Source organism: Aotus nancymaae, unplaced genomic scaffold (assembly GCF_030222135.1).
Source record: "Aotus nancymaae isolate 86718 unplaced genomic scaffold, 86718_ANA_hifiasm-v0.15.2.pri h1tg000059l, whole genome shotgun sequence".
Lineage (NCBI taxonomy): Eukaryota > Metazoa > Chordata > Mammalia > Primates > Aotidae > Aotus > Aotus nancymaae.
Genome location: NW_026988473.1, coordinates 3,777,067 through 3,788,600, shown reverse-complemented (window position 1 = coordinate 3,788,600; position 11,534 = coordinate 3,777,067). Strand labels below are relative to the sequence as shown.

The 11,534-nt window shown below is 55.2% G+C and overlaps 1 protein-coding gene across 3 annotated transcripts; it reads right to left on the bottom strand.

Moving 5' to 3' along the window:
• Positions 1-2,159: 2,159 nt before the first annotated feature.
• GAL3ST3 (galactose-3-O-sulfotransferase 3) lies at positions 2,160-9,249 on the bottom strand. Of its 3 annotated transcripts, none has more exons than XM_021673064.2 (3): positions 9,218-9,249; positions 5,478-5,714; positions 2,160-3,879 (listed from the first exon to the last, which is right to left on the bottom strand). In XM_021673064.2, the coding sequence occupies exons 2-3, from the start codon at positions 5,600-5,602 to the stop codon at positions 2,709-2,711; spliced, it is 1,296 nt and encodes a 431-aa protein (XP_021528739.2). In that variant the 5' UTR covers positions 5,603-5,714; positions 9,218-9,249; the 3' UTR covers positions 2,160-2,708. The 3 variants fall into 3 exon arrangements, with proteins under 3 accessions (XP_021528739.2, XP_021528738.2, XP_021528740.2); XM_021673063.2 differs by having other exon boundaries at positions 9,191-9,248; XM_021673065.2 differs by lacking the exon at positions 9,218-9,249 and adding an exon at positions 6,388-8,789.
• Positions 9,250-11,534: the final 2,285 nt, after the last annotated feature.

Genomic DNA, 11,534 nt, shown 5'->3' with positions numbered 1-11,534 from the left:
CAGATACATATACCAATACTGAACTTTCCAGTAATCAGGATTGAATCAAATAAACCTTTTTCTTTACCAGCCTCACTCATTCCTTTATGGCGACACAAAATGAACTAGGACACCCATCAAAGTAGACTTTGCCAGGTGGCTCATGCTGGTAAGCCCAGCACTTTGGGAGGCTGAGGCAGGGGGATCACCTGAGGTCACGAGTTTGAGACCAGCCAGGCCAACATGGTGAAACTTTGTCTTTACTAAAAATACAAAAATTAGCTAGGTGTGGTGGCGGGCGCCTGTAATCCTAGCTACTCAGGAGGCTGAGGCAGGAGAATCGCTTGAACCCGGGAGGTGGAGGCTGCAGTGAGCCAAGATCACACCACTGCACTCCAGACTGGGTGACAGAGTGAGACTCTGTCTCACACACAAAGAAGTAGACTTAAAGGCAGGTCTGAATTTTCCAGACTAACTGAGGGCAAGGTGAAGGATGTTTCTGGGAGAGGTATGACCAGAGGATAGGGCTGGGGGTGCAGATGTAGACAGTGGCAAGCACCTTCTTGCCTGGGGGCCAAAGGACACCTGTTTTTGGATAGATCACTTTGAGTCTAGTACAATTCTTTACTGCTCCTTAATTTTAGAAACTTAATTATGCCTTTGCATGATTCTAATTATTGCCTTTTTCAGAGCTCTTCTGGCAAAAAGTGGGGTGCCATACAATCCCCTTTCAAGTTGAGGGTGTGTCATGCAAACTGCCAACCAATCACTGCAATGTCCATTGTCTAAACAGGTCAGCCGTTGTCTCCGTGAAAAACAGGATAAAGAGATGCTGATGGCAGTGTCTTGGTTCTTCACTTCACATTCTTTTGGGGGAAGGTGCAGGGAGTCAGCCTAGCCTGTGGCATGTGACCTTTTTTATTTGAATGGCACTATAGACAGCACTTAAGAGCACAGACGAGGCCGGGCGCGGTGGCTCAAGCCTGTAATCCCAGCACTTTGGGAGGCCGAGGCGGGTGGATCACGAGGTCAAGAGATCGAGACCGTCCTGGTCAACATGGTGAAACCCCGTCTCTACTAATACAAAAAATTAGCTGGGCATGGTGGCGCGTGCCTGTAATCCCAGCTACTCAGGAGGCTGAGGCAGGAGAATTGCCTGAACCCAGGAGGCGGAGGTTGCGGTGAGCCGTGATCGCGCCATTGCACTCCAGCCTGGGTAACAAGAGCGAAACTCCGCCTCAAATAAAAAAAAAAAAAAAAAAAAAAAAAGAGCACAGACTCTGAAGCCACACTATCTTGGTTCAGATCCTAGTGGCTAGTTTCAGGCTGTGTGACCCTGACTTAATGTCCCCCAAATTTCAGTTCCCTCACCTGGAAAACAGCACCTATCTCCAAAGGTAATACGTCAAGCCCTTTAATGGTGGCGGGCACATCGTAGACCACAACAGCTATTTTTTTATTCCTGGTCCAGATGTGTTGACCTAGCTCTGAAGAACAGGAAAAGTCCTGATTCTCTGCTAGTCTTTTTTTTTTTTTTTCTTTTTTTCGTTACCTCCAGTAATGGCGATAAGCAATTCTCTGCTAGTCTCAAGGGAGATTTCATCTGGAAGTGCTGGCTATCTTGCTGTGTTAAGGCAAATTGCAGAAAGGTATTAGTCTTCATCTGAGTCCGAGTTGTCTTCTTGTGAGGAAAGCAGGCCGTTAGAAGTCAGTGATTCACACGGGGAGGTAAAATTCTGAGTTAGGCAGCTCCTTACCTGAAAATGATCCTCCTTCCGCCCAAGGAGGTGTTGTTTTGCTCTAACCCCTCCAGTCCTTCCTCTTTGCTTACCTTCCTTCCTGCCTTGCTCCTGTTCCAATGTTTCCCCATGAGCGCCATGAAAATAAGGCCCTATCTTCCTGGTTGACCTGTATCCCGGAGTTACAGAGATGATGCTCAGTAAATGTTGCAGAATTTTACGAGAAAGAACGATGCAGAAACTGAGTGGGGCTGAGGTGGCCAGTCTGTGTTGGGGACCCAGTCAGTCAAGCGGTTGAGGAGGGTTGTGGGCCTATGTCGGGTGGCGGGGGACCTTGAGTCCACACCCCGATCCTCATGGCTCCAGCCACAGCTCCTCCTGGGCATCCACTTCATCCTCAAATGTGGGGAATCCGGCTTCTATGGCTGACATACAACTAGCACATTTTAAAGATGTTTTATTAAAAAAAGAAAAACCAATCAAACAAAAATCCCAACCCAAGAACTTCTGGTTCTGGGAGACTGGGAGCAGCTTAGGTCTGTGGTGAGGGTAGAACCTGGAAGACAGCAAAGTACAGGGAGCCTCCAGCCCTGGGAGGAAGAGCAAGAGCAGCCTTTCCCCAGGGCTCAGCTCCTCTCCGTGGGGCCTGGGCTTATCCAATAGGAAAAGACAGGTGGGGAGGAGGCTCAGCCCCCAGGAAAAGGCAGGGTATGTAGTTCTGGACAGTCGTCAGGCCTCTTGTCAAAATCACCAACCAGTTGGGAAAGACAGGGTGGCCCAGCGCTGGATCCAGCCTATCAGCGCCGTGCCCGAAGGCGGGGTTCAGCCCACGATAGGGAGCGAGGCTCAGGGAGCTGCACCCCAAAGTTCAGTGAGGGGCTCAAGTCCCTCGAAAAGCAAGGGCTCTCATGGGGCGGGACATGGAGGCAGCCCCTAGCTGGACTCCTGGGAGGGCAGGGCAGGACCCAGACTCCTGGAAGCCTGCGGAGCTCAGGGACCCTGTGGGCCGCGAGGCAGCACTCGGATGGGCCTAGGCGGGGGATTGTCCAGGACCGGCTCGGGACGGGCCCGCGCACCGCCCCGACGCTTCTGCTTGCGCAGCAGGTAGTTCGAGTACTGGACCTCGGGCATGGCCAGCTTGAGGCAGGCCTCGGTGGCCGGGCCGGCGCCGCCGCCGGGCAGGTCGTAGCCCATGATGTCCACCTTGCGGCTGGGCTGCCACGGCTGCAGCTGCTTGGTGCGGATCTGCGCGGCTGGCCGCAGCACAGGCTCTTCGCCGAAGCAGCGCCGCAGCAGGCGCTGGCGGGCCTCGCGCAGCTCGCGCGCCTCGCGCTCCACGCACGCGCGGCCGGCGCGCGCCACGCGGCGCCAGAAAGTGGCGTTGAAGTGGTCGTAGAGGCCAGCGTCCAGGGCGTTCCAGGCGCGCGCCGCCCGCGCCAACGCCGCGGGGATGGCGGCCAGGCGGGAGCTGGCGGCGCGCGCGTTGAGCTTGGCGTACAGCACGTCGTCCAGGTCCCAAGCCAGCAGCCGCCGCAGCAGCACCAGCGACTCGTCGAAGTACTCGGCGATCATGACGAGCGAGAAGACCTCCTCCACCTGGCGGATGAGGCCCGCCAGGTAGGCGGCGTCATCGCGCGGGCTGCGCTCGTTGTCGCCGCCCAGGTCGTAGGCCAGCGTGTTGTGTGCGAACATGGCGAAGTGCTCACCGGCGCGGTAGTAGGCCTCGGGTGCGCGCAGGAAGGCCTCCAGCGAAGCGTTGGGCACGCGCCGGAAGGCCGGGCAGTACTGGTTGTAGTAGCTGAAGAGCGACTCAAACATGGCGGCCGGCTCGCGCAGGATGGTGATGTAGATGGTGCCGGGAGGCATGAGGCGCTCCAGCTCCGCGCGGTCGAAGCGCAGGTGGCTGGCCAGCACGTGCGGCGGCCGCGTGGCCGGGTGCACGAAGTGCGCCGAGAAGTTGCGCGGGTAGCAGAACTGGTGCTCGCAGCTCGGGTGCGGCAGGGCCACAGTCAGGTTGTGGCGCTCGGCGAAGCGGAACAGGATGTTCTGCACCGTCGTGCCCGCTGTCTTGTGCGTCTTCAGGAAGGCCACGGTCATGTGCTTGGGGCGTGGCGGCAAGTTCCGCAGAGGAGGGCAGCTCAGGGGGAACAGCTTGGGGTACCTGCCGGGCCCATAGGGTGTGCAGAGAGGAGGGTCTGAGGGGGCTGCGGCTTGCCCCTGCCCTTCCCCCAAGGACTGTGGGATGCCCCACAGAGTGGCCCCACCCGGGCTGCAGTCATGGAAAGGTCAGGGGTGGTGCTGGGTAGCCTCTATGATGCCCCCTATGATCCCTGCTGGCTTCCTGGTGTTCACACCCTTGAGTATTCCCCTGCCCTGAGTGAGGCTGGACATATTATTGCATTTAAAGAATAGAAGAGGGCAGAAATGATGGGATGTTACTTCTTAAATTTCATCATAGAAAGACTGTGGCTAGTATCTTGGTGTCTTTCTCTTAATCCCGGATGAGAGGTGCTGGGGGAAGCAAGCTGCTATTAGTGGGCAGCCCTATAGGGAGCTACCACTAAGTGGGAAAAGCCGGCAAGGACCTGAGGCCTGCTGTCTACCAGCCCGCTTGAAGAACTGAAGCCTGTCAAAACCACGTGGAGCTTGGAAGCCGATCCCTTCCAACCAAGCCTTCAGATGAGACTGCATCACCAGCAAACACCTTGGTTGCAACCCCATGAAAGACCTTGGTCCAGAAGTTCCCAGTAAGCCACATCTGGCTTCCTGACCCCCAAGAACAGATGTGTTCAGCTGCTAAGCTTTAAGGTAATTTGTTTATGCAGAAATTAATAAGGGACAAAGGCCCCCGGAGATCTTTGAGGAATCCCACTTTGTAGATGTAGAAACTGAAGGCCAAATGGAGAAAATAACTTACACAAATTCTGGAGACAACTCACATCATCACTAGATCCTTTTGCTCTTTTTCATTTTCACTCACTGGCTCCTCACTTTGTAGATGGTTGGCACTGGGCTCTGCAGCAACCTATTTGTTAGGTTTCTCTTAAGGGGTCTAATGCCTCATTCATTCATTCATCAAATATGTTTTGGGTATCCACTATGTGCCAGGCATTATGCTAGGTTCAAGAAATACAGTAATATACAAAAACAATAATCCCAGCCCTCATGAAGCTTTCATTGCTGTTGCTTCATTCTTAACACATGGGTGTTTGGGATTTCAAACCAGCAAATCATCTGGCAAGGGGGGCTGGACCCATTCACACCATTCTCAGGGGCAGACATTGTAGAAAATGGGGATGTCAAGTCCCCAAGAGGTGCAGGGATTTGTTGGGTTCACACAGTGAGTCAGGAATAGGGTCGGGGTTCCCATGAATCACATGGTATCCTGTATGAGAGTGACTGGCTGCATCACACACATCATGTTTCACTGTATTGATGAGAAAACTGGGTCTCAGAAAAGTGAGGGGACTTGGCCTTGCCCAGCACTAGGGAAGTCGTGAGTTGTTACCATTGGGAAGATGCTTAGCTGCATGCCGTAGGAAGGAGTCGAGCTGGATTCAGATCTCAGCTGACTGTAACTTTGAGCAAGTCACTCAAGCCTTTCATTGAAGACCAGTCCCTGTCCAGGAAGGCTGTGAGGCCATAAAGGGAAAGCACTTTCAGAATAGAGGGAAGGAGCAAAGCGGCAGGTGGAAGAATGGGCAGGGGAGTTCTGGGCCCCCGGGGCCCCGCCCCCTTGCCGAGGCCACGCCCCCTTACCAGCTGAGCTGCGCCCCCTGGTGGATGAGAAGGCTTACGGTGCTGCACCCTAGCACCAGCAGCAGGATTTTCCTGCGGCTCATCATCTTGGTGGCCTGCTGCAGGCGCTGGAGGATGGGTGGCATGGTGGAGTACCAACCCCTGGACCAGCCAGGGCCTCGCTATCCAGGACTCCCTTTACAGGCACTCATGGGGGATCCTGCGGCTCTGGTAGCAGGCCCAGTGTTCCCGAGAAGCCTGGCAGAAGAAGAAGGCAGATGGGTTTGCAGTGGGCAGAGGAGATGGGCTCTGGGCCCCAGCAGCTCTGATGCGAAGAGCTCCAAGAGGTGAGGTGAGCAGAGAGGCCAGGGCAGATCAGATTCCTACCTCCTGTTACCAAGACCCTATCTCCTTAGTGCTCCAGATAACCTAGTCTTGGGTGGAATTACAGGGTCTGGGGTGTTGCCAGCCCTTCAGGCTGTAGCCACTCCCACCCCTCAGCCCTGTTTCTGTCTCTCTGCCTGCTCCTGACTTGTCTTTGTCTCATGGTCGTTTGTACATGTCTCCCAGTGGAGTGACTTCAGCACCAGGGCTTGGCTCAGAACATAGAGATCTCAACTCAGTTTTCCCTCCTCCAGGACTCCTGCCCAATTGCTTTTTTTAACCCAGGGTTGGTCCTGACTCCCCAGAGAAACTGAGCTCCTCAGAAACACTAATCAGGCCTTCACTTCCTTGGAGTGATACGGCTCTGAGTCAATACTGCAGGCTTACTCTATGTACTGTACTATACATACTTAATCCCATTTAGTCCTCACCACAGCACTGACATAGGTATTATTCCCACTGTACAGATGAGGAAACTGAGACTCTAAGAGATTATGTCACTTGTCCATGGCTACACAGCTGGTAACAGTAGAAATGAGATTCATACCTGCTGTTTCTGGCTCCAAAGTCCATGTCCTTAGATACCATATGTGCTATTTCTGTAGAGAACTGATTTCCCCACCTTGCCCTAGACTCTGGCAATTCTGCATGCTTCTGAGTCCTGCATGCTCCTAGCTGGGCTCCTGCGCTGAGGGCCGGAGACTGAGAAATTTATGAGGGAAAGGAAAGTCTTGAAATCCTGGAGCCCTATCTGGATTCCATCCCCAGACACCTGAAACCCAGGTGGCCCCATCAGCTGATTCTGCAGGGAAAGGTGCCCGACCAAAGCAATGGGATGGCAACCTGGGCGGGGGTGCAGGTCGGGTAAGAGGTGGCTCCTGCTTGTTGCCCTCCTGAGAATGAAGGCAAGCTTCCATCCCAAGTGAGCCCAGGAGTGAGAGAAGGGAGGAGGGCTTGGTCTTGCACGAGTCTCCTTTCCCACAGGAATGCCTCAGCTTATGGGCAGCCCAATCCTGGGCAGCTCCGGTGGAAAGTTCAGCAGTGATGCCTGTCCCCAAGCTAGGGTGGGGGGCCTCAGTCTCCAGGTTCAAGTATAGCTGCAGCCCTCACACATATCCTTCTCCATGGAGGAGGGGGAGCCTGGAACCTTATGGGCATGTGCATGTGTGTGGAACTAGGACACCTGGGTCCCAGGAGGGGTGAGGTAATGTGAAAACCCTTTTGATCATCACCTTCTCCGGGGACCTTGGGCTTGGCTTCCAATCTCTTTTCTTGACCCTGCTCCCTTAATCCTGGATTACATTTAAACCTGTTTGGGTGGAAAGATGTCCTGCTTATGCCTCCCATTTTCTCTAGGCCTTAACGCTGCCTCCCTCCACCTGTCTGCAGACAGACTTAATCCGCTGGGAGCCAAGGGTGAAGGGTCTAGCCACAGAGGGTAACCAAGGGCACAGCAGAAGCCGCCTAAGGTCCTCCCTGTGTTTTCAAGGATTGCTGGGGCAGAGAAGGATTGGCCTGGCCTAGCTGGGGCTGCTTGCAGGAGGAAGGGAGAGCCTTGGGCCCTCTGAGGATATATATCTTCTTCCTCTGTCACTCCTGCTGCTTAGAGAACTTGGGGATTAGACAGAAGTGTCCCAAGATGAGAAGGGAAAGCCTATATCCACCTTTGCTAAACTTGCAGAAACCACCCTATTTCTCAGAGGATTCAGGGTCAGCCAAGGAAGTTGAGCCTGGCTATGGGGATCTTTCCCGGGTGCAAAGCTTCAACTGGCCACATAGAGAGAGTGACAGGTGCCTGGTATCCCCCTCCGTCTCACTCCTGGGCCTTTCCCCACTTCCCCACATAGCTGAGCTCTGGGGAGCTAGTCAGGCCCCAGTCTGAGGCCTGCTTAGGGACAGGGGACAGGGCATCTTCAGAGCAGGAATTCCCTAGACACCAGCCCCTGAAGGTGGGCACTGGCTTCTGTATGGCCACTATCAATGACAGGCTGCATCACTTCCCAGTACAGCGTGATCCATTTCCGAGCAACTTAGAGATCTTCAGGTCCTTTCTGAGACAGCTGGGATTATTACCCTGCTACTGGCAGCACCCGTTTTGGCCCCTTCCACCTCCCACTCTGCACCCTTGGTAGTGCTACCCTCCTAGAGCACACAGAACACTTTTCTCCATGACAGACCTTCAGGTATTTGGAAGCAGTAACCCTGTCTCCTCTGGGCGGGCACTTGGCCAGGCTAAACATTCCAGGTCCTGAGAGAGGGTGCTGCTCGGACATTGGAGGAGGCCTGCCTTCCCTTGGCAACTTTACTCCAAGATGCCTGTTTCGGAGATGGGGCCAAGGCAGTGCCTCTCAGGGAGGGGGCCACAGGGCTGGGTTTCCCTCTGATTTTCTGGCTGGTATGTCATGTGTGTCAGTGCTGCTGGAGCCGAGCTTTAGAGCAGTGGCCCTGGCTCCTGCCCTCAGATGCTTCACACGACTCCCCATTCTGCCTGATGTCTTCTCCATGGAGAGAGAAAGGTCTCCCATCTATCCCAGGCAGGTCAGGGCGCCCAGCCTCGTCAGAGTGTCAGTGCTAATTTTAGTCAGAACAATCTACCTCACACTGCTGCCCAGTTTTGCAAATTGCTTGCTTTTCTCCAGGGAACCAAAGAAATAGTATAGCCGACCAGAGCTTTGAAAACGGGCCTGGGTGCCCACCCACTCCTGAAGGAGCCCTTTCTCCCATCTCCTCTGAGCTCTAGAGCTGAAACTGATGCACTCAGAGGAAGGGGTGCCCTGGACTGAACCACTTGGACCTGACTGCTGAATGGCCCAGAGACTCCATCCTGTCCTGACTTGACGGATGGCACAGCCCAGTGACGAGGGACCCTGACCCAGGGCCCTCAAGAGGAAGGGGTAAAGGACTGAGGGGGTCCGCAAATTACTGGCCCAGGAGAGCAAATCTTTCCACCTCCCTTTTCCTTGCCCCCGCTCCCCGCCAGCCTGCACCAGGTCTGTCCCTGGCCCCCCCAGCCTCCTCTTTCTCTTATCCACCCCCACATCATCCTTGCCTCCGAATTCCCTCCATCCTCGTCTCCATTAGTGCCCACCCCCATCACACTTCCCATTTCCTCAATTTCATCCCAACATCCCCCAGGGATCCTGCCAGTAGGATCTGGTTACCATAGGGGATAGGCCAGATTGGCCCGCTCACCCCATCTTCTCCTGCTTTCCTGGGGTAGAGCGCCTCCCTCCTCATGCTCTCCAGGCAATAGGCCCCCAAGACACTGTCCCGCCTGCCTCTCTCGGCCCCCTTCCCGATCTGGTCCACTCCCACTCCTGCAGCCCCAGGCCGGCCACTGCAGTACTCACACTGCGCGCCTGGGCTCTGCCTCCCACCTGGATAGGGGGCGGCCGCCGCTGTCTCTGGCCCCTTGTCTCGAAATCCGCACGGGGTCCGAGGGTGCCCAGGGCCCTGCGCGCCGAGTGCCGGTGGCTCGCCTCGCAGAGCCTGAATGGGATCAGGTGGCGGCGTCCGCTCAGCTCGCTCCTCCCGGTCTGCCCGCCCCACTCCGCCCCCAGTCGCACACCGGAGGAAGGCGAGGGGCGGGGCCAGGCCGCGGGCAAGTAGAGGAGAAGGGAGAGAGGGGAAAGGAAGCGGGAAGAGGGGTGGTCCCCCGGTTGCCCGCTGGCTGCCGTGAACAGTCTCTGGGTGGCATCTTCGGATGCAGTTGTCTTCCTCTGGCAACCTTGCAGAGTTGGACACTAATGTGGCCAGCTCCTTTCTCTCAGACAGGGAAACTGAGGCCGGGAAGATATCTGGATAGTCCTGCATTGCTGGGTATTCCGGGGCCCCGCGGGTAATACCTGGGCTCTGGGTGAGCGAGAGGCAGGTACACTTGCAGGTACTCACATGCTCCCTACCTCCTCTCCTCTGTTCCCCTCCAACAGAGAAGCACTGCTCCAGCCTTGTCTGGTCCCATCTGTGCCCACACACACCCCTTTCCCTTCCAACCTGTCCCCTGCACCCTCTGAGGTAGCTCCCAGCTGCTCACTCACTCTTCCTCACCAAGACTTCAGACCCACTCACTCCTCGCCAGAGCTATAGTGAGGCTGGGACCCCTGCCCAGGCACCTGGCACCAGGCATCAGAGAACCTAAGTTCAATCCTGGTTTTGCTCTTAAATCCCAGAGTCAAGAGGCAACTTGCCGGGCATGGTGGCTCATGCCTGTAATCCTAGCACTTTGGGAGGCCGAAGTGGGCAAATTGCCTGAGTTCAGGAGCTCAAGACCAGCCTGGGCAACACGGTAAATCCCCATCTCTACTGAAATGCAAAAAATTAGCTGGGCATAGCGGCGTGTGCCTATAGTCCCAGTTACTTGGGAGGTTGGGGCAGGGGAGTTGCTTGAGCCTGGGAGGCACAGGTTTGCAATGAACTGAGATCACACCACTGCACTCCAGCCTGGGCTGGAGACTGTCTCCAAAAAAAAAAAAAAAGGCAACTCCCTGAGTCCTGTTGTTTATAGCTCTAAAATGAAAAGCTGTTCTGAGCTAGCAGAGATAATACACACCATGAAGCCTCCATGTGAACTTCTTGGTCCTCAGTTTCCATCACCCACAAGCTGGGCAGCAGCACCTTCCAAAGCCATGCCAGACACGGAGAGCCCCACATTGAGTTCTGTGGCTGGCTTGGACACCTGCTTTCTCTCTTGCTCTGGGCCTGGTAAAGCAAGGATCTTGGAGCGGGGTAGCTACCCAAAGCTGGGACTGGAAGGGGCTGGATACACCCTTCTAGGCTTACATAGGCAATAGGTAATGTTGTGTCAGGGTCCTTGTTACAGTCATAGGGACTCTGAGTCAGAAGGACTGCTGGTGGCCCCTTGGGTATGTCACCTTCTCTGCCCATCAATCTTCCACGCATACAATGTCGGGAGGAAGGGGTCCTTGATACTTTGCCTCCTTCCCGGGGCTATTGTGATAAAATAAGGCTCTGCTATCAGCCTTTAGTTTATCCTGCCTCAGAGACCCCACCCGCTTCCCTAGCACCTACACATGCCTTGGGGCCTTCAGCCTCAGATGACCTGCCCTGGGCTCTCCAGTTACAGGGAGCAAAAGAGCCTTCCTTTGGCCTAGAAAGATTCTGCCTGAGTGGGCTGACAAGCTGGAGGGAAGGGTGCCCTTGTTCTGCCTTCCTTACTGTCCTTTCTCGGTTTGGCTTCCCCTCTGGGAGCGGCAGCAGGAGACTGCCACAGTGACATTAATGGAAAGGGGAAGGGTCAGGCTTTGGGTAAGAGGAAGAAGACTTTCCACCCAGTGCTAGGATGTGAGCCAACCTTTGACCCAGTCCTTTTCCCTTTCTCCCCCAAACCTCACCTTTCCTGGACCTGGTGCCACATTCTTTTTTTCCCTGTTCTCAGCTACTTCTCCACTGGGGGCAGTTGGCAAAATGGAGCTAGAGGAAAGATCTGAAGGGTATGTGTAGTGGGGAAATGAGACCATTCCACTTGAGTCTCCCCCTCCCTTACTCAACACACAATGAACCTGGTCAGTGACAGTGCAGAGCTAGTGGCAGAGGTGGGGAGAGAAACTGAATTGATGGTGTGGGACTGGGAGAGGTGGATGCTAGGCAGGCAAGAATCCCTGCAGTCTCTGCCAATATCCCTAAAGGCCAGGGGGAGTTGGGGTGGGGAGCGGGAGGCAAGGTGGCCCCCAATGC